This window comes from Anolis carolinensis, chromosome 2, assembly GCF_035594765.1.
Source record: "Anolis carolinensis isolate JA03-04 chromosome 2, rAnoCar3.1.pri, whole genome shotgun sequence".
NCBI lineage: Eukaryota > Metazoa > Chordata > Lepidosauria > Squamata > Dactyloidae > Anolis > Anolis carolinensis.
This window is the reverse complement of record NC_085842.1, coordinates 136,580,713-136,604,337: the sequence shown is the minus strand read 5'-3', so window position 1 is coordinate 136,604,337 and position 23,625 is coordinate 136,580,713. Positions and strand designations below refer to the sequence as shown.

General features: G+C 38.6%; 1 protein-coding gene across 3 annotated transcripts in view; it reads left to right on the top strand.

Moving 5' to 3' along the window:
* Positions 1-8,202: 8,202 nt before the first annotated feature.
* Positions 8,203-23,625, top strand: part of prpsap1 (phosphoribosyl pyrophosphate synthetase associated protein 1) — a 35,023-nt gene continuing 19,600 nt past the window's right edge. Inside the window, exons 1-4 of one of the 3 annotated variants that reach the window (XM_008104374.3) lie at positions 8,203-8,352; positions 9,662-9,773; positions 18,163-18,215; positions 19,990-20,056. In XM_008104374.3, coding sequence (XP_008102581.2) covers positions 9,691-9,773; positions 18,163-18,215; positions 19,990-20,056 — 203 coding nt within the window. In that variant the 5' untranslated portion in view covers positions 8,203-8,352; positions 9,662-9,690. Of the gene's footprint in view, positions 8,462-8,517; positions 9,774-18,162; positions 18,216-19,989; positions 20,057-23,625 lie in introns of those variants that run through there. The other 2 variants (XM_003217190.4, XM_008104373.3) reach the window with 2 other exon arrangements.

Here is a 23,625-nt window from a genome sequence, read left to right as displayed (position 1 = left end):
GAAGATGCTTCTGCCTTCAAGATCAAGCAGCTTGCTGGCTATTGAGAGATTACTTCAAGTTATCTTCAACAACAACAACAACAACAACAACAACAACGAAGCTTTGCTAAATCAGAGGTTGGTTGGTTGCGCCCTTCAATGAGATGCACTGTTTTACACATCTGGAATAAGCCAGCTGTCCAAGAGAGATGAAGCATAAAATGTTCCCATTTCTTCTTCTTCTATGTGTTACTATAAATAGCTCTTTCATATTGCTCTTGGGTCCGGACTCATTTGAAGGTCAATTACAAGTTATGTACATTCTTTAATGAGAGCACATTGCATAAGGAAAACCCTGGCTAGTGTCAGGAAACAGGGAGATGCCATTTGGAAAAGAAACAAGGGGGGTCTCGGGTATTCTAAGGAGGGCATCTGCTTCTGCTGCAGCATGCAAACGCCAGGGCTTCTCCTTTCAAAACAGCAACAATGCTGAAAGATCTAGATCTGAAGCAATGGCTGAGAGTTGATAAGCTTGAGAGCGCAGCAATTTATATTGGATATAAGGGTTATCACCGTGTGTTGCCCTAAAGCTGTCATTGGTGTAGGATGCCTGGCTGCATTAGGACATGTTACTAAACATTTCTGTTTCTTTCCTTCAAGGCAGTTGGCAAATCTGAGCAGCTGAGCCCATTGGCTTTTGCTTTTGCTTTTTTAGAAAAGCCCCCAAACCTAAACAAATCAGCAAGCGCAGGGAGTGGTGATGTTCAAGCCAGTGTTGAATAAATGAATGCATGGAAGAACAAACAGGAGGATATGAATCATTCAGCTCTGGCAATGCATGTGTAAAGGAATGCATGAATGAAAGACACACACCCAATTAGTATGGGTAAAGAGGAGAAAAGAGACATGCATTTTAAGTAAGAGACATGCATTTCCGCCCTGAGTCCCCTTCGGGGTGAGAAGGGCGGAATATAAATACTGTAAATAAATAAATAAATAAATAAATAAATAAATAAATAAATAAATAAATAAGAGCAGAGACCCTGAAATATGGTACTGGAAATCTGACTGAGGTGAAATCCTGTAACCTTGTATCTGTGGTGGAACAAATTATGCAGATTCAACACTTGTGTGTGTTCACTTTATTTGCATGTTTTATACACTTGGCTAAACTGATCTATTTCTAGAAAGAGATATAAGTGGGTCTTAAAATTGTTTCAAGCCCAGTCTTTTTAATAAATGCATTTTCTCCCTATTGATTCATGTTGTAGCAACATATTTTCAGCTCCCTACCCCAACAATTCTCCACGAACCACAAAAACCTAGATTGCCATTTTTTTCTTACATCATTTCTGCCAAGTCAACCAGATTCTGTATTAGACACTATCTTCTGCAGTATCTGGTACAGTTGCAAAATAGGGTGCAGCTACACTATAGAATAACTGCAGTTTGGCACTACTTTCACTGTCATGGCTCAATGCTACGGACTCATGTGAGTTGGAGTTTTACAAGATTTTTAACCCTCTCTGCCAAGAGCGCAGGTGCTTCACCAAACTGCAAATCTCAGGATTCCATAGCAAGGAGCCATTGCAATTCAAATAGTGTCAAGCTGCACTAACTCTCCAAAGTAGATGCATCCCAAGAAAGAAGGTTAGCAGAATCTTCTTCTGGACAATATTGTAAGTTAGCATAATTATCTCAACTTCTAGCATTTTCAGACCTAAATAGCTAGCTGACTGCTTGTCAATAGTGATGGACAGGAATCAAAACAGTAAAGGCTAAAAATTGTGTAAATTCTGTTTCTTGAATAATGCTTTCTGCAACCTGAGCCCAGTCATGTTTTCTCAGAAATAGGCTCTGCTGTGTTCAATAACTTTGCCCTGGCTAAATCTTCCTAGAATTGTAGACTTCCATGAAAGCCAATAGAGAGAAGTACTTATAAATACCAGGCCTTACCTTTCTTAATATTATGCAGACATTTAGAAACTCGTTTCTTCAGAGGCTCAAATGGATGCTTAACTACTGGATTGTCACAATATGTCATGCAGTAATATTCCTGCTGTTAATCAATTCCAAAAGCATCCACTTTTCTTGGCAACCCATGGATTTGGGAACTCTTGGGTGATTTTTTTTATTTTCAAGAGGTAAGGGTATGGGAAATTGATCTTCACATTGTCTTCTTGAGAGGATGCAATTTAGTTCAGAAGTTTCAGGGGGGCAGCAAATACAGATGGATGCCATCAGGCGGCATCCCAAAAAGACAGAACGACCATCATCGTTCCCTGTGGGAGTGTGACAGAAAGATCCAGAGCTGTGGCTTTCTTGGCCAATGAAGGTGATTGCTGTGACTTCTGCGCATCTGTCAAAGTCACCAAATATAACTTTGTACTTATGGTGCATTCACTATCGTAATATCAAAGTAAGCCTGTTTTCTTAACTACCTCTGTGAACATTCATCCTCAATTTTAAAGAATGTCTTCTTCAAGCTTAATGTTATTGTTGTTATTGTCATTATCACAGGAGGTACACTAAGTTATTAAAATAGGGAATATTTCAATTTGCTTTTAACTATCAGAATGATCTCATAGAAGGAGGTGTAGAGAACTCCGTATTACCATAGCAAGCTTGAGCAACTTTTTTTGGTCCACACCAACTACATAAAGCTCTCCATCCATATATTGTGGTCTGACCAGAAGATCGATAAATCTTTAGTTTATCAGTTTATTGTCTGAAATCTTGGAGTCTGTTCCTGGCATGCCAGCTCCAATGTTTTCCAACCGAGATACACAGAGATGACGGTGGAATCAGAGGTTTATTGCTTTGTGAATCAAGAAAGGATGTCAAGGGGAGAATTTCCCAGATATGACATGCCCTCTGTTTGTAGACAACAATCTTTTATACATATATGAGAAGAAGAGTCATTGTTCTAATGGTGCAAATTAAAACCTGATGTCTTATGTTCAAAGTACATTTATTCTTGTTATGTTTACAGTTTGCAATTGGTGCACAGTATGGTGAGAAATGCTTTTATTGGAAAAATCTGGAGCCTGTCTTCTGTATCTGTGCTGGCTCCCCCTTCACCCATGGAGTCTTACCAGAACAGAAAGTGATCACTTTAGGCAAACACCGTTCGCTGATTGATATCGGGGATAAGAAGCCTGGGTTCCTTGATTGAACAACGGATAGCCATCCTGGGATGATGGGATTAGAATTATTTTAGGAAAGAATGCATTGTGTTCCTGTGAGATTGGAACACTTCCTGAAAATATATCTGCATTTTGACCTCAGTTCTGATTCAGGGATGAGGCTAAAGACAAAATTCGGGTATCTTGAGCCCATTATGTGGAAGTGGGGGTGGGGGTGGGGGGAGAGAAGTTGGCAGTGTTTTCCTGCTTCCCAAGGTGAGCAGGGTAACTAGAGGTTATTTACCTGAACCTTCATTTTTGGGTGTCCCAGTTTCAGATAACAAATTCTGAAACAGCAGAAATGGAACATTTCACTGGATGGTTGAAAGGACTTGGCCCCACCAAGACACTACCAAGCCCTTCAACATTTTACAGATAAAAACCAGAACATGTGTAGCTAAGGTGGCTAAAGTTATTAATGAGGAAGAGCAGTCAAGCTAGGAGAGACTGCAGCAGTTATCTTTTGCCTATGCCTTCTGGTAAAGGCAAAACGCCTCCCTTCCTCTTTTTCCCCCCTGTTGATTTAATAAAGTGGAGCTTTTCAAACTGTGTGTTGTGACACATTATTATGTTGGTTGCTGTGAATAGGTATATTACGGGAACATAAGGACAAATGACAAAAATATTGGAAACATATAAAGAAGGTTTTTAAGACTATTTTAGGGGCTGCAGTGGTTTTATATGTGTTTATGGATTGAATCTGAATTGTTTTTAATACTAATGATGTCTAATGCTGTTTTAATATTTGTATATTTGTATATTTTAAATTGTGTGCTTATGTTTTTATATTAAGTTGCTTTGAGTCTCCTGTGAGATATAAAGCGGGGTATAAATAAAACATAATAATGTTATTATCTAATAAATCATATATTTTAAAATATAATTGAAAGTGCTTCATAAGATATGTTATGTCTCCATACATTTTGTTATTACAATTTATGTATGTGTCTGTACCTCTTATAAGAGATTGGTTTAACTGTATTACAATATAATTCATGTCTAAAAAGTTTGTCACTAACATGAAATGTTTGGAAAGCTCTGTAACAGAATATAAACTTACTTTTGCACTTTGAACTCCATTTGCAGCAACTTAAGCTGGGGACAAAGGAGGAACGTGAGGGGAGAGAAAAACTGGGGCATTTAAAAAGCAGCCGAAAGAATGGGATAACAGATTCATAGAGCTGGAATAGACCACATGGGCCATCTAGTCCAATCCCATTCCTGACAGATGGTCATCCAGCCTCTGTTTAAAAGCCCTCCAAAGGAGCTTTCACTACATTCCGAGGTAGTGAGTTCCACAGTTGAACAGAGACTTTCCCTGTCAAATCAAGACAGTTGGATGGTATGTATTTTGTTGCCCAGTACAAAAGGACAGGATTGTGATTTGGGCAACAACACCTGAAATTTAGGGAGTAAACAGCACAGGGCATGTAATGTAAAGCTTTGTATTTAGATGACACATAAATCACAGTAATAACTGTGGTCTAGTATTACTGGTTTTAGCCAGAAATGAAACTAGTTGAAAATTGGCAAGCATTGAATGAAACATGCCTAATGCAAGACATTTGATGCAAGACATTTCTGGATTCATAAATGCAGATACCTATGCTAATTTTTAGCTGAGCTAAAAGAAACTTTTCCTTGTAGTTCTTGATGCACACTTTTTTAAAAAATCAGAGTACAGTGCTGGTTCAAGTTTTGGTTCTCGCTACATTCCCTCATTAACAACTAATTTAATATGGGTAAAATTGCTCACAGGGACTCTTGTGTCTTTAAACAAAGGTGGACTGCTATCCTGGGCAACACACAGATTGGCTTTCATCCTAGTAGAAGACAGATCAAGAAGATACGATTCAGCAGTTTTAAACCATTTCACATGCCAAGAAACAGATGTTGTGTTGGTAAGACTGTAGGGGTTCTCTTTGAGGGAATGTGGAATCAGCAACAAAATAGCAAGGTGGCAACAAAATGAAGAAGGTCTGCACACAATTCTTTGAAGAACAGGGAGCATAGATACATTTTAGCAACATTTGACATCTTAAATTGAATTGGGAATCTAGGAGTCTTCCGGATTTTTATTCTGCAACATTGGCTGTGCTGAATAAGGCTAGGAGCTACAATCCAACCACATCTGAAGAGTACAATCCCCATCCCTGTACTCGGGTAAAGGTAAAGGTTTTCCCAACAATAAGTCTAGTCATGTCCGACTTTGAGGGCTGGTGCTCATCTCCATTTCTAAGCTGAAGAGCCAGTGCTGTCTGTAGGTGCCTCCAAGGTCATGTGGCCGGCATGACTGTAGAATACCGTTGCCTTGGCACCAGAGCGGTACCTATTGATCTACTCACATTTTTCATGTTTTCGAACTGCTGGGTCCTATACTAGATATTTGCAGTTAAGAGGACACATATCAGATTTAGGAATTGTGGGAGTTGAAGTCCAAAACAACTGGAGGACTGAAATTTGCCCATGCCTGGGCTATATTATCTGGTGTGTATGAAACATACATTAATTTAATGTTTAATATTTAAACCCCACCTCAATGATATCTCATTATATACATATATAAAAGTATAAGTATTCCAAAATAAAAAGCCAAAATGGAAAACACTTCTGATTCCACACATTTAGAATAAGGAGTTGTTACTCCGGTTGTAATAGATGGAAAGCCCCCCTTTGTGTCTTTTGTTGAACAGAATGGGATTGCAGAGGGATAGGACTAATGCAAGAGGGCTGCAAACTAGTAGTCTTTAGGAATCTGCTACATCGCTGCTTATTTCTCTGCGATATTATGATTCCCAGGAGAAGAGGGTGTAGCTGCTGCCGCCATAAGGCTACGCTACACAGCCTAGATAAACAGAATGAAAAGTGGCCCTGTCCAAAACATAAAACAAATATGTCTGCAATCCCAAAGCTTGCCAACGGAAAGCGCAGCTTCCTCCTAGAATCACTTCTTAATGAGCGCAGAACCATCTTTGCTCTTGTCATACATTTAAAGGTGATATATAGTGTGTTAGTTGTGTTTTTCAGCTAAACAAAAACAAGCCAGGATTCCTGTTTTCAAATGATTCTATTATCTGACAGCGCTTTGGTCCCTAATCCATAAGGAGGGAAGTGCAGCTTGCTACAGTCAAAGGACAACTTAGATTGTGCTTTTCCTGCATGGCAGGGGGTTGGACTAGATGGTCTATGTGGTCTCTTCCAACTCTATGATTCTACGATTCTATGGTCCCTCCCTCTCAGGTTTGGGCACAGTGACTGGTCTGCCACCAGATGTTGCCAAAAGAAAATGACATAAGGTTGCATCTACACCAGGCATGGGTAAACTTCAGCCCTCCAGGTGTTTGGAACTTCAACTCCCACAATTTCTAACAGCTGTTAGGAATTCTGGGAGTTGAAGTCCAAAGCACTTGGAGGACCAAAGTTTGCCCATGCCTGATCTACACTCTAGAATTAACATGGTTTGACACCACTTCAACTGCCCTGGCTCAATCCTGTGGAACCATGGGACTTGTAATTTTACAAGGGCTTGAGCCCTCCTTGCCAAAGAGTGTTGGTATTGGGCTATTGGATTATGACTTGTTAGGATCATAACATAATGGGTAGCAGAGTTTCCAGAGTGTTCCTTTAGTTCAGTGGTTCCCAACTTTTGGTCTTCCAGGTGTTTTGGACTTCAACTCCCAGAAATCCCAACCAGTTTACTAGCTGTTAGGAACTGTGGGAGCTGAAGTCCAAAACACCTGGAGGCCCAAAGGTTGGAAACCACTGCTTTAGTTTATTGGGTAATTGAAGATCACTGGGCATGTAAATATATTGTTTCTATTTGATGCAATAGTTTGAAACTGCATTATGTGATCAGTGTAGATTCATATAATGTGGTTCATTCAACTGCTGTACTGGAGTAAGGGCCATAGCTAGAAAAAAAAAATCGGGTAGGTGTGTGTGTGAAACTTCAGGGCCATAGTAGTTCCCTAACGCAAAATAATTTAGAAATCAGGCTCCATCGATACACTTCAGAGTGGGCACTCATGGGGATTTTGTTAATCAGATAAAATTCATAAGTAAACCTGGTTTTTTAAAAATAAAAAACTGATAAATTTGGGGGGGGGGGTGAACCCCTAACCACCACCCCCAACATGGCTACAGCCCTGAGTGTAGTTCACAGCATGCGAGTGTGGAGAAGAGCAAATCACAGACCACCTATTACAATGCAACCTGAGCCCTGTCACATGCACAATGGAAGACCTTCATACAGCGACACCAGAGGCACTCCAAGTGGCCAGTTACTAGTCAAATGACATTTAGTATAATGCCAATTTTTTAACTTTGTTGTTTTTAAATACATTACAACTGTACCCTCAGTTCACTTCTGACACGATGAATAAATAATTCTATTTGATACTCTCAGCAGACAAAGATTCAAGTACAATTCTTTAAATAACAAGTCTGTTTTACTTACAACTATATACAGGTACATTTCTTGTCAGATTAAGTTTTAAAACGTTACAGTTTGTATCTTTAACTTAGTCTTTAACTAATAGTCTTGTTAAAACTATATTGTTCTGTACAGCTCTCTTTTATAACAATCTACTTCCAAGGAACTCAAGCCTCAACTGACTTCTGACGTCTAACACTGGCATTGTACTCAAGCAGACTCAAGCCTCAACTGACTTTTGTCATCCTTTTTTGAAACTGCATTCTAAACAGTTACTGAACCAGGCACATGGTCTGCAGCCCCTCCCACTGCCTCAAGTACACAGAGCTAGGAAAACTGCAATTCAAAGAAGACATACACTTCAGGAAATAAACGACACATTATAAACAGACAAAACATTGGACAGGAGGCTTGAGATGGCTGCTATCTCCAACAGCTGGGGCCTTCCCAAACTACACATCCCTGGATTCCGTATCATTGAGTCAAAGCAATTGAAGTGCCGTTAAACTTCGTTACTCCTACAGGGCGCATGCGCGCTGCAGCTTGCTGCTCCGCCTTCCGTGTTGTGATTCTCAAGCGACAGAGGGCGATGGGCCTCGCGCGCCCCCTGCCGCCCGCCTCCGCCCTGGCCCCGCCCATTTCCTCTGAAGCGAAGATCAGGCTCTTTCTAGCTTCGCTGCTAACCGTTAAATTGGCCGGAGAGAGAGGAAGCAGCCATCTTTATTCCGGGAAAAGACGACGTCTCTATTTCTTTAAGTAAAAGAAGCCATGTATTAAATTACTTTATAAGGGAGGGCGGGGATTCGGCCGAGACCTCCTCGGGCATCCAGTTTGTGGGAGCGGGGTGTTTAAGGCACAACGAACGGTAAGTGGCGGGCCGCCTTCCCCATTGCCCTCACTTAACATGTCCGCGTGAGGGAGGCGAAGGCCACAGCTCCCTCAAAGCGGAGGCCGCGTCGTCGGCGCAAAATGGCCGCCGAGGGCAGGAGGTGGCGCTCTAGCGCGGTGCCTCTATGGCACGGCTGGAGCGGAGCGTCGCTGAGTCCGGGCCTGGAGGCGAAGCGGGCAAAGGGGGCGAGGAGGGGCAAGGCGGCCTCGGCAGGGGAACTGGTGCCGCTTCGGCCAGCTCTGGGGCTCCTCCTAGCTGCCTTCTCCTAGCTGCCACTTCCTTCTCTTTCCTTTTCCCGTCATTTATACATTTTGTCTCAACCTTTACTGAGAGGGCCTCATCCTGTACATACACAGGCCTTTCCCTCCGACTTCTCTGAGGAAATCCCTCTCGTCTTCAGCGCCCCTCTCTTCCCTGTCTGCTCACCTTCTAGCCATTTCTCCTCCGTCCTGCACATTCAAATGTACAGATTTCTCAGAGGAAATCCTCACCATCCTCAATTCTCTTCCCTTTCATCTCTACTCCATTCCTCTTGCCCCGTTCCTTCCTCTGCAGAAGGGAACACAAGCAAGTCCTTTCCCAGTGTTGGTCTTACTCCGCTCCTTTCTACCCTGCCTCCCTGCTAAAGGTGCTGGTTCTTGCCTCACCTGAAGGCCCCTCTCTGGCACTTTCCCTGCCTCTTCCCTCTGCTGAGTCTATCTCCCCTTCCCTTGTATGTGAACACAGGTTTCATTGCTTTGGTTGTTTGTTTCCCCTTCCCACTCTTTGCTGCAGGTCTCATTTCGGTGCAATTTCTTCCTCTTGGTTTAGGCTTGACAGCAATATTGAGAAATAAGTTTCTCCTTTCCTCTCCTATCAGCCTTTACACCAAGCTTTTTTGCTCTTTCCTTTTTTTTCCACTTTTGGCTTCGTGTTTGCTTTTCCCAGAGGCAGCATGTGAAGGGCTAATTAATTCCAAGATGACTTTTAATGCATTCGCTTCACCACCTGATGTTTAAATAGTGTTTCTTGTTTGTTGCTGTGAACTGGGTTGGGCGAGAGAACAGTATTTTGGCAAGCTTCTCTGCTCCCAGTTTCCACCTCTGAAGGGGTGGTAGTACTCTTAGGAGAGGCTAAAGAGGAGGATGCCAAGGAAATTGCTGTTACCTTATAGATCTGTCTTTTCTCACTCTCGAGTCCCAAGGGGTTTGCATGATTCCTTGGCAATGAATGCGGCCAGAAGTGGCTACCGGGTCTTCTCGGCAAACTCCACAGCAGCCTGCACGGAGCTGGCAAAGAGGATCACAGAGTGAGTGTCTCACATTTTTTTAGTACTCCCTTAATCGTCTGTATTTGTAAGTTTTATCGTTGGCATGATTCCTTGGAAATTGCCTGAAGCAACTGTGAAGGAAAAAAAATAAGCAGTGTTTGCTGAAGTAGAAGTGGCAATGGGAAGTTTTTTTGCCACAGGCAAAAAAACCAAACAAACCAAGTGAGGTTAGCTTATTCCAAGGTTAAATTACTTAATTAACCTTGAGTAATTTATTTAATTTCAGCTTAGTTTAAGAATGCATAACCCACACATGTGTTATCTGCAGTGTTTTAGGGATTCAAATATTCAGAAATATAATTTCCATTTAATAATTGCCATGTAATTTTTGTGATAATCAGATTTAAATATTTTAAATTGGCTCTTATTATGCCTTATATGAGATAAGCATTTATTATGTTGTGGTGTGTGCCCAGATTTATCAATTCAATTATTGCAATTAAGAACCCTTTACAAAGCAAATTGTGTAGTTTTATGAAGACAGACAATAACTTTCCTTATCACCTCTTTGATATGGTTTCTTTGTAAATTGTTTAATCACACTCTGATACATCTTGTTATTTACTGCACTGAGACTAAAGAATTTCATATTGAAATGTGACAATTACCTTTTTGTTTAGCGATCCACAAGATTTGACTTTTCATAGTAGGAAGCCAAAAACTGGGGCACCTCATTCTTATCTTTACCTTTCTTAAGGCCTCATCACACTTGAGCATTTTCCCACTTCAATCCACTTTAAATGCTGTGACTGTCTTCTGCAGAATTCTGGGGCATGTAGTTTAGGGAGGCCCAGGGCTTCTCTTGATGGACAGTTTAAAAGCCCCTCCCTAAACGACAAACTCCAGAATTCTGCAAAAGGCAGTCACAGCATTTAAAGTGAATTAAAGTGGGAAAAGGCTCAAGTGTGATGAGGCCCTTAGAGTCAATATAATGTAGCATAAATGTAGAAATTCGTTGCATCTTGTCTCACTTGGTATTCTAAGGGTGCTTCTAAGTGGAGGACTCCTAAAGAGCAGAAATTGTATATGTATCTTACCTTACTTGTCAGATTTTTTCTGGGGAAAAACATGTGGAAAAATTTTGGGAGAACACAAGAGAGTTACAAATGGGAAATGCTGTTATCTGGCTTCTTGATGAAATTTCATGTTGGTGGGAGGAGACTGTAGGAAATAAAAAAGGCCTGTTTGGATGTGTCTGAAGTTCTGGAGGTATTTAGAAAGTATTACTATATTGGAGTGTTTCTGAGACTTTGGAGGCCTATGGGGATAAACTTCAGCTCTGCTTTCCATGTGCTTTTGAAATCTTGGACAAAATAAGTGCTGAGGTTCTATCTGCATCTGGTTTTGGATTAGGATAGGAATTACAAATGCATTTGACAAAGTAAACAATATGTGTAAAAGCAATCTTTGAATTTGTGGATGTATCAGAATAGACAGAAATGAAAGAAGTTTTTTATTTCTCCATTTCTTTTAAGAGCCCCTGAAGGCCGCATGAGTCTTTCTAATAAACAGTCAACTTTTGAGCATCTTCATTCACCATTAACCCATGAAACAAGTTGATGACTTGGATGAGTCATACACTCTCAGACCCAGAAAATCCTGCCTTAGGGTTTCCATAAATCAGAATAGACTTGATGTAACTCAACAACAGCAATCCAGCCTATTAGGAACTCTCTCCAATAACTTTATTATGTTTGTAATGTGGCAGTTTCATTGCCATTAATGACATAACTGGAAACTGGATATACGACACAGTAAGAATATTAAATAACAGCATTAAAATTAATGAGTAAATTGAAATAAAGCTAAGCTACCAGAGCTTTTGGGGGGGGTGGGGGCAGTCTCTGCTATAAAATATGTTAGGAACTAATATTTTCAGAGTGTGAAAAGAGGAAACAGAGGTTGAAGATTTGAAACTTTTAAACATATTTTAAATGAACATGTTGGCAGGATCAGATAGTATTTTCTAAGCGTACTTTAAGAACTAAAACGTGATATAATTTGGACCAAAAGGCAGGGTACCATTGTCTCTATAAATAATAAATTATCGTTTATAAGCCTGAGGGTATGGAACTGTCAAAGGAATGGTTTATAAGCTGTCATGAGCATCCTTTTTGGCTGAAGTATGAGGTATAAATAGTAGTATCATTATGGTTTGTGTCAACCAGTGCAGTAGCTTACACTGTTAACCCCAAAACCACCTACATCCTTGTATCTCATCCAGACACTGCTACCATCCATTTCAAATGGGGAAACTAGATAGGATGCTCCTGTCAATTTTTCAAGTTTGCCCTCAACCAAGTCTCCCATCACCTGCCACAACATCTCCCCTCAGCCTTCATGTCTCCTTAGCAGACACTGGCATCAGTTCCCACCAAAAAGAAAGGAAAGGGAAGTGTGAGAAAGAAAGTTTGGAAGGAAAAGGGGATCCCAGTAACTCCTTTGCACTTGACAGTAATTACAGTAGAGTCTCACTTATCCAAGCCTCGCTTATCCAAGTTTCTGGATTATCCAAGCCATTTTTGTAGTCAATGTTTTCAATATATCGTGCTATTTTGATGCTAAATTCGTAAATACAGTAATTACAACATAACATTACTGTGTATTGAACTACTTTTTCTGTCAAATTTGTTGTATAACATGATGTTTTGGTGCTTAATTTGTAAAATCATAACCTAATTTGATCTTTAATAGGCTTTTCCTTAATCCCTCCTTATTATCCAAGATATTCGCTTATCCAAGCTTCTGCCGGCCCGTTTAGCTTGGATAAGTGAGACTCTACTGTATAGGTAGTCATATTGGTGTCACCCAGTGCAGTCCTCAAAACACATAGACAGCATCTTTGCTGACCAGAAGCATGGTCTGCTCATTGTCAGTTCTGCAAATGTTTTATTCCAAAGTAAAGTTGTTCTGAAGTGTTTGTAAAGAGCAACTAAATCACTCTACCAGCATTTATCAATCTCCTTATATGAGTCTTGGAAAGCTTCTGATTGGGTGTAAAATTGCAAATATTATCTCCCTAGCAATACCCTGAAAAAGATGCTTTTTCCTTCTGGAAAATTATCAGGCTTCATCCAGGGCAGCCTCTTATCCTGAGTACAGGCTATGGATCAGAACCAGCCAGCTAACTGGGACAAGCTGAGCCCTTGTGCTAACTAGCTACATGTTTTTGGACCATCTCAACAGTTAGTCTTCCCCCACCCCTCTTTTTTGTTTTGTTTTGGTTGCAAGAGTCATTTTTCTTGGTAACCAGACCATGTCATTTCTCTGTCCATTGATTATGTGACAAGATACATATTTGAAGAATAAAGCACAAATAATACTAACTAAAAGAAGAACCTGTATATCAATGGGCTATTGAGAAAAAGATCTCTTTGCCCACTCTGCATACAACTTATTTTAATTCTTGTTCAATGTTAACTTTCAAAGCAACAAACTTCTTGGAATGAAATGTAGGGCACAAGTTTTAACTTGCTAATATATGTAATTCAAATATTAAATAAAATATGCCTTCATCTGTAAACAATGTCATAACACTGAGTTTAATTTAGGATCCAATGAATACACTAAGAGAATAATAGCAAAATCTGTTCCAAACAAGCCTTAAAAAGTTTATATTTTTCACACTTTTGGGATGCTGCATGGACAAGTTTGGCTACATCATGTTGTTTTATACAGTAAACCATTGTGATGTAGAGATTAATTATGAACTGTAACAAACTTCACTCCCCCAGCTGCCCTAACCAAAGCAGAAACAGCATTGTTAATGCTGGAAATCAGCCTGATTTAAGTGTTCGTAACTAGATTACAGGTTGAAATTGTTGCAATTCAATCGTTGTATCAATTTTCTAAAGCACTTTGTGATGCCATTATAAGTTGTACTGTCTCAAGTGAATGAAGCAGAACAATTTTCAGACAGAATTGTATCATATTAATCTAGCTGAAGATTTGATTCTTTTTTATATATCGTAGATGTGCAATTGCCCCTGTTTCACGAGTATAAATTCTCAAACCATAAATCTCCTCTGCAATTTTTATTTATTTTTAGAATATTTAATTACTTTTAAAAGTTGTAGCACACCGTTCTATATTTATGAATTGCAGTTGTGATCTATACAGTGGAAACCCAGGGTATCACATGTTTTCACTCTGTAATTGAGGTGTGAACAGAAAGCAGTTTCCATTCATTTGGCAGATAGAGATTGCACTGAATACAAACAAATATTTTTATACATTGTAGTGTTGAATGGTAGGAGAATCAGTGTTGTGTAGTGGTTTATGTTTTGGACTAGGACACTGGGAGACCAAGGTTCAAAATCCCAACTCAGTCATGGAAAATCATTGGGTGATCTTCAGGAAATCATTCTTTTAGGCTTGGTGTAGGGTAAGAGACCCCCCCCCCCCCCCCTTGAACAAACTCTGACAAGAAACCCCTGTGATAGAGTTATCATAAGTCTGAAATTACTTGAAGGCACACATCCACAATAAGAAAGGTTGAATGTGTCATTTCTGCAAACCTAAGCTTCTCACACCTCTCATGTTCTATTATTTCAAAAGTCTTCATGGGTCTTTACTTATTGGGTCTATGATCACCTACAAAGGTCTTTGTGATAGGTACACTGAATTTGTGTATATTCTGAAAGGGTATTTGTCATTATCAGGATCTATTTAAGTGGACAACCATTTTGCATTTCTTAAAACGTCTCTCACAATGTAAGTTATTTTAAGGGTTCTAGGCACTTGGCAATTTTTCGATCATGTTTTCTTCGCAGACATGTGTTGGCAGCTACTGCAACTTGAATACAGATCTTTCCATAAAGAGAGGGCCAAATAATAAAAGCACTCACAATAGTGTTCCCTTAGATTGGCATTAATGAGGATTAGGTAACAGTTTTGAGATCAAACAGTTTTAAAATTGCAGGTCAAATATAAACTTTTCACTACAGCATCCTCCCTTTCCCAGTCCATATGATAGTTTATTGAGAAAACACACAATAACCCTATCCAGATGTTGCAGAACTGTAAGAATATATGGGATAAGGACTTCATTTTGTGTCCCTGTCCCCATCACCCATGATCTTCCTGTGTTTGTGTGGAAGGTATGAAGCAGAAATACCAAGTATTCTCATAGAGGTGCACATGCTAGGAACTGCTGTATCTGGGTTTCTGTTTGTATAGAACTCTTAAATTACACTTAGTTACAACTGTCCAATCAAGTAGAATTTTTGAGTATTTTATGTTGTTGCAATTAGCTGATTTCCTGAAGATGATGCAGAAGAGGTGCAAATTAAAGAGGATCTCTTTTCTAGTGTTTTCTTAGACACATTTATATATTTTAGGGAAGATGACTCTATACCTATGAGTTGTGGCCCATAACTCCCAGTGTCAGAAGTATCTTTGGGTAGAAACACCATATATTCTAATTTATCAGTTGAGAGCATGTTTCTCTTTTCACCACTCTACTCAGAAATGGTTCCATTTTTAATAGGCATAAATATACAGACCTGTAGATAAGTTGTCTCAGGATTTTGTGATGTAATGTTTTACTAAAATTATGAGTAAGTATAGTATATAGTGATAAAGAGAAGGGAGGATGTATTTTCTTTTTTTCTTTTTTTGGGGGGGGGGGGGGGGTTAAAGTCTTATTTACACATACTTGATTTCAGAATAGATATTGCAATGAAGTGTAACTCATTGCCCTGAGAAGAAACTACTAAGTAAACTTGGTGTGCAGTAGGTCAGGTTTCATAAATTTGTTCCTGGATCACAAGTTTTCAAAATACTGGGAAATCCTATCCAAGTTGTACTGATTTTGAGTAAGCAAATAGTGTAAAATTATAGAAGATTTAAATTGTCTAATTTAAAATTAAAAATAATTATTTATAGTTTTGAATTGATTATATTGTAAATTGCCCTGAGATCTTTGAATACAGGCATTGGATATAAAATTAAAATAAATATAATACAACAGTTTCATCGCACAAAAATTGTATTTCAACAAATCTCTGATCATAATGCCTTAGTATAATATAACAGGCATATCTGTGAAGGAAACGCAAAACTGAATAATAGCAAACCATATTGAAAAGAAGGACTTCTCACTCATTGTGTTTCATTGCTAAGTTTTGGTGTATCTTGAAGGAGCTTGTGAAGTTATTACATGTGACTCTTGTCTTATAAATAATGCATTAATATTTACTTAGTGTTTTTAATTAATAGAGTCTCATTTAATGTAATTTAATGTAATTCTGGCATCAGCAATGTAAGGATGAGATCGGAATTGAACTACCGTACTTATGAAGTGGTTCAAGAACCCTGTTAAGAATCTATTTCAAAGAGAATTTACTTATATTATCACTTTTATTTAATGCATTTCTTAGTTTGTTTTCAAGACTACAGACTTCCTGGGGTAGCATACAGATTCTTGACATATAAAGTATTTTTAAATGAAATTAGAATAACCCAGTAGCAAAAGCAAGATGTATAATAAAAATCTTCACTTGAAGCTAAAGAAATCAAATGAGTTTTAAAACCCTAATTAAAAACATCAATATATTGCACTATGCGCACATATTTTGGGAGGAAATTCCTCTGACCTGTGTCCACCATTGATAAGGTTTGATTTCTTATCCAACTGTCCTGACTTGTTAGGAATCATTCCATTCTCCAAATGCTTTAATCATGTCCCAGTCCCTTTCCATACTTCAGCTTTTCTCCAATGTCCTCAGCTTCCTTCCATTTCTACATACTAAGTAATAATATAAAGGTAACTTGCACTCAGTTAACTCAGCAGGGAAGGGGAAGAGAAAAAGTGTACTGTAAGCTCAAGCAAAACTAAACTGCTGCACATTTTCCTAGTTTTTGAATTCTTTATCATTCATAACTTTTGCCATCTTGACCATAATATAGTGTTGCTTGGCCACATGTGTACAGTTTTTATGTCTGAAATATTGGAGGATATAATCTAATGTCAAGCCTTTATGGAGAGCTTTCAGTTTTGATCCCCAAACCATTGTGGATCCCCAAAAAGGTGTAGACAGTTCTTTAAATAACTTATGTCCAAGCTTTTAAAAGATTTTTTAAAGATCCACAACTATCACCTTGAATCAAGTTTGGAAATCCACTGGTGGCCAGTGCAACTGGCATAAAATTGGTGTATACTGAGCCAGTTGGCTATATGTCCCTGTGAATTGACCGTGTGTGTTCATCAGTTTGTGTAGTTACACAATGTGGTGGCAGCAAATGACTGCCCCATAAAAAAGTAAATGGACTCAGCATTTCAGTGGATGATATTTTGCTTTGATATATGTATTGCTGTCATCTAAAAGTGCTTTTACACCACAGAACTGCAGCATTCAGTAGGATCTGACAAGCTAATAGTGCTCTTGTTCTTTTGTCATATTCTTCCACTTTCCAGAGTGATGGCTGGATTGGTCTGTTGCTGTAGTAAAAGCAATGAGTTCAGTGGCATGACACAGACTAACAATTTTAATATTGTATAATCTTTGGTGAACTATAGCTCTTGATCAGATATTTCATGTTGTTTCCTGTTCTGTGTTAGCATACCAGGAAACTGTTGTTGAATGATAAAGCTGTGTGATGGTTTAATTTAATGGAAGTAAAACTCTACTGAATATGCTTTTTTGTTAGAAATACATTTCTACCTGATATGAGTTGATACAACTTATTGTTTATTGGTACCAGGAGATACCCTTCACTGTTAAATTTTCAGTTAGGCAAGTAACACAGCCATTCTACTTGACATTTGGGCTTTCTGTAAGCTAAATTGGCATATATGTTTGTTTGTGTCTTGATAACTGCTTTTGCTATTTCATTTTAGTCGGGATTTAAGCATTTTGAATAAATAAATGTTTTATAGTTTTGTAGAAGACTTTCGTGGCTGGAATCACAGGGTTGTTGTGTGTTTTCCAGGCTGTATGGCCATGTTCCAGAAGCATTCTCTCCTGATGTTTCTCCCACATCTATTGCAGGCATCCTCAGAGGTACCTCACAACATATGAGGCTGCCTGCCATAGATGTGGGTGAAACGTCAGGAGAGAATGCTTCTGGAACATGACCATACAGCCCGGAAACCTCACAACAACCCTTTCATAGTTTTTTGTCATAAGCAACAGAAGGAAATGCTTCTTCAGAATAAACATAGTAAAATTATAAATTTTCCTACTTCTGTACAAGATAAAGTAACAGACAGTGATTAGGTTGGCCTTTAGCCCGATCCTACTTCTTATGTTCTTAATCCATGAGCCATTAAAGTAGGCATGGAACTGGACTGTATATTCCAGGTAATTATGTGCAATGTACAATGCCTACTAGTAAGCTACTAGTGACAATTTCTTTCTCCTTTAAGGCGTCTTGGTGCTGAACTTGGAAAATCTGTGGTATATCAAGAAACTAATGGAGGTAAGGCAGGATCTTTTACTTGAATTTTCTTTTAATTTGACAATAGCTATAGGTGATATCTATAGACAACAGTGTGAATAGTTGTGAGAGCATTGGAATATGACTCAGGAGACCATGGTTTGAATTCCCGCTCAACCATTGAAACCCATTGTATGTCTGTGGGCAAATTATACTCTCTCAGCCTCACAGGAAGGCAAAGGCAAATCCCCTCTGAACAGATCTTTTCAAGAAAAGCCCATGATGAAGTCACCATAAGTCAGAAACACCTTGAAGGCACACAAATGCTCTTAGAGACGTTTACAATAAAAGAAGACAATTATAATTTTGTGATGCTGTGATCATTGAAAGTCAAAATAACTTTCTCAAAAACAAGTCATATTATAGTAATAAAAGTAATTACTTTTACTACAAACTAATTCACAACAAAAATAACATTCAGGAAAAAAAAATCATAACACATTACCAAAACACTAAGCAGTTATAGTAAGCACAATCTAACTAATTACTAAGACATAAAAGAACTCTGACTTCCTCCCTACACTAACTACAATAAAAAATTTAAGCCAATTGATGAAAAGATAATCATCCTCCATTACAGATCTAGCTGCTGTGGTTTTTAACTTTGAATATGTTTTAATGGATTTTAACTGTGAATTTTTAGTGCTGTTTGTGTTTAATTCTGTTTTAATGTTTGTATATTTTAAATTGTACATTAATGCTTTTATGTCAAGCCACTTTGACTCCCTTTTGGGTAGATAAAGCAGGGTATAAATAATAATAATAATAATAATTTCAACTTACTAGAGTTACTAATAACCACAACCACGGGTTATTACATTATTGGATTTCTTTTTGTTCAAAAAGTCTATAAATGCTTTACAGACTTTAAAAAAAATCCTTCCTTTGAAAGCACATCAATTTGGAATACTGCACCAGGCCTACAACCTTAACAATACATTCTTCCAAGCTTCCATGAGATGGGTTACAAAATACACTTTAAATATTTCTTTTTCTTCATATTCAGCTAGCCACTATCAGTGTGTTATCCAGTTTTTTGTGCAGACATATCCAGAGTAGTTAGCCATGTTTGTATGTTTGCTGCAACAGATTAGTGCAAGAATCTTGAAGACTAGCTAGTTGCATTTGGTATAAAGTTTCATTGACCAAAGCAGCTAAAGAAAGAGGCTGTTCACAAAATGTATATCAAATCAAATTTGCTATCCTTTCCAGTGCTACAAGACACTTGTTTGTTTTATTTCTTGCCTCTTCTTTCTCTCCAACTTGACATGGTACATCCATATTCTGTGACCGTTTCCTACATAATGTTCATGTGAACTAAAAGTGTGGCAAGTTGCTCTTGCTTTTGGCCTAATTAAATAACTGTAAAACAACTGTTGGGTAGGTCAAGCAGCTAGGTTCGGTTGCGTTAGAGGACAGCTACATGGGAGCTAACAATAATGATTATTATGGTTAGGATTATTATTGCAATATGCCAGGGACCAGTACTGTATTTGTGCCCATTGGGTACAGCTGTTCTTTTAAAAAAACTTTCCAGGGAATAGCAGCTAGTAGCTCATGGTTTCGGAGTGGTCCAGAGACCACCACTTTTGATTTAGAACTGGGTTAGACTCTCCACCTACCCCCAAAAGGTGGATTGAGAGTCAGCATTGGTCTGTACCCCGCACTTTGAGAAATGTTACATTAGAACATATAAGGCCATGTTACGTTAATAGATTACACAAATTCCATTGAAATTTCCGTGCCTCCTCTACAGAAACAAGAGTTGAAATAAAAGAATCAGTTCGAGGCCAAGATGTTTTCATCATTCAGACAATTCCCAGGTAGGTTTTACATGGATTGCCTTTGAATTACTTAGGATAAAAACCCAGGTTCTTGGATACATGGAATTTCCTGTTCAGTGGATTTGATGTAAGCATTTAAGTGTTTACAAGTGTAAGTACTCTTCTGTTTCTCATTCTAATTTTGCCTTAATTACAGGGAGAACATGTGATGTTAAAAATGCTTGTTAATCTTGCATCAACAGTGAGGCTTTAGATCACACAATTTAATGAGGCACTGAAAGGAACAGTAAATGAAACGAGATTAGATTCTGTAATCTATAGAGCTGTCAAAGAGAACCATATATATTTATTCCCTCATTTTCTTTTAATTTTGTTTTTAGGATTTTGTGCTTTCAATCAAAACATTCTTTTTAGAAGAACTAATAAATACTTCCACCTATTGGTAGTAAAATACTTACTTTGTTTTTCTTAGAGATATTTGTTACAACATACCTGCTGATGAATTTCCGTCTTGAGTCTGAGCTATAGCTCAAAAGGAACAGCATTTTGATTTTTCCATTCCTTGCATGGAGTAACATCAGATGACCTATCTTTGTAGTTTTCTTTCTCTGTTTGCAGAGGCTGTCAATAGAATAGAATAAAATAGAATAATTTTGTCATTGTACAGCAAAATTAAATGCTTTCCCCAACACACATCACAAAAACAACACACCCATCCTTCCGCACTAAGTGAGACAACATGGGTCTATAGGTCAGAATTCTCTCACTTCTAACAAAATGGTAAGTATATGTGAAGAGCCTTGCCAGTAGGCCCATAAAAGCTATGAGGATTTCCACCTAAAATGTTTAATTTCCCATCTTCATAGATAGCAGACAGAAACCGCCTTAAAGAACAACAATATGAAACAGCTTTTTTCTAATTCATGCAAACTTCTTTTCCTGGTTGTCATGCCTAGTTGATACAGGTCAATGGGAACCAGCTGTCTTGAATGATTGCTTGAATGATTGTAGTTGAGCTAGTATTGCAACACATGTGAAAAATAAATTAAATAATTCAGTTGAAATTCCTTTACATGTACCCACAATGTAAAAAAAGGAGAAATGTAAGAAAAATGTTGCTTTATATTTCTTTTCACTCTCATTATTCCCATTCTGTTATTTTACTATGTAGATCCTTCTGCAGACTTTAATACTGTACTCAAAGTTTATATTTTGGTAACATATGAAGTTATTCTTCATATTTGGTTGTGCTGAATTTTAGTTTTCAGCACAAAACAGAAGTTGACAGCTTACAAAATAAGTGCCCTTGCAAACAATATCCATCATTCTTTAGCCTCTGCCACCTTTCAACCACAGAGGAAAATGGTGTATTGTTCACTTTTTGTCTTAATTACTCAGTGGTGGGGCTAGTTTTATGTAATTCTTGGCTGCTTCCTTGATGGTGAACAAAGCTTTCTTGTGTATAAACTATCACATCAGTGCAGTGTGAGGGAGGTAGAAGACAGAACAAACCAGAGAACATTGGCCAGTGTACCCAGATAAATGGAGCTCATTTTTCAAGGGGAAGTTTACAAAGGAGGGAAAAATGAGAAGTTGAATCAGAGACAGAAAGGTGTCATTTTAGGTGATCAGGAAAATCTCTGATCTCTATTTTGTGGAAGGCCAGGCAGATGAAACAAGTGTTGCTGCTTATCTGAGAACAGTGTATAAGAGTGTTTCTCTGACTTCCTTTCAGGAATAGAACCCCCCTCTCTCTCACACACACAATACCCCCAGCAAGTGTAGACAAATGTTTAGACCTGTTCAGACCTGTTCACCTTACAATGACATAGATGGATTGACCACTCTAAACAAGCTTCCAATGATCCCTCACACCTGTCCTTGAAGTCTGATAACCAAATTTATATCAATAACAAATTTATATCTATAACATATCTTTCACATTGGAAAATGCTAGCTGTTGTGCCTCTTACTGTATTATGGCCTTTGGTATAATTGGCCATGTTAGAGAGAGAAATATATGTGACTTCTAGTAAATTCTGAAACATATCCTTAATGTCTTTCATTCAGTCGTCTTTACCAGAATAGAACTAGCAAGGCTTTTCAATGAAGGATCAGTTTGCAGACGACACCAAAATGGGAGGGATAGCTAACACTCCAGAAGACAGGAGCAGAATTCAAAACGATCTTGACAGACTAGAGAGATGGGCCGAAACTAACAAAATGAAGTTCAACAGGGACAAATGCAAGATACTTCACTTCGGCAGAAAAAATGGAAATCAACTATACAGAATGGGGGACGCCTGGCTTGACAGCAGTGTGTGCGAAAAAGACCTTGGAGTCCTCGTGGACAACAAGTTAAACATGAGCCTACAATGTGATGCGGCAGCTAAAAAAGCCAATGGGATTTTGGCCTGCATCAATAGGGGAATAGCGTCTAGATCCAGGGAAGTCATGCTCCCCCTCTATTCTGCTTTAGTCAGACCACACCTGGAATACTGTGTCCAATTTTGGGCACCGCAGATGAAGGGAGATGTTGACAAGCTGGAAAGCGTCCAGAGGAGGGCGACTAAAATGATCAAGGGTCTGGAGAACAAGCCCTATGAGGAGAGGTTTAAAGAGCTGGGCATGTTTAGCCTGCAGAGAAGGCTGAGAGGAGACATGATAGCCATGTACAAATACGTGAGGGGAAGTCATAGGGAGGAGGGAGCAAGCTTATTTTCTGCTGCCCTGCAGACTAGGACACGGAACAATGGCTTCAAACTACAGGAAAGGAGATTCCACCTGAACATCAGGAAGAACTTCCTCACTGTGAGAGCTGTTCGACAGTGGAAGCCGTGGTGGAGGCTCCTTCTTTGGAGGCTTTTAAGCAGAGGCTGGATGGCCATCTGTCGGGGGTGCTTTGAATGCGATTTCCTGCTTCTTAGCAGGGGGTTGGACTAGATGGCCCATGAGGTCTCTTCCAACTCTACTATTCTATGATTCTATGATTCTATGTAGTCAATGGAGCCCCTTTTCTTAATGGGGAAATGTTGAAGAGATGTCATGCCTGACAAATGCAAGAGAAAAGCTTGGAAGTAACATGTTAATGCCATGTTGCTGTGATAAAGGCTAATGTTGTTATTATTAAGCATTTTAAGCCGTGATGTAAATGCTAGTTTTCTATCATAATAGGTAATATTTTTCTTCAAAAGATTACCTTTGAGGTTATCTTGAAGGATTATTGTCCACATGGAGTAATTGGAAAGTAATCAAATTAAAAAGTAATAGCATGAATAAGGCTATTTATTGTTGCAGCATCATATTACTATTGAGAAAATGCCAACTTTTAAAAATAAATACAGTTAACACAGGAACTTTTTCAGTATGGCTTCCAAGCTTTGGGCAAGAACATTCCTTCTCTTAAAAGTAATTAAATAGTTCATGGGATAGTGTGTGGAGCCCATGGATAATAAAATTAAGCTCCTTCTGTTTTAAAGACAGGAAGAAAAAATATTCTGTATACATTTCCGTGTAGTGGGGATGTTGAAGTCTTTTTCCATGTCAGAAATTCTTTCTCCGAACAGGATTTTTAATTTGAATGATGCAGTTTTTAAAAAGATGTAATA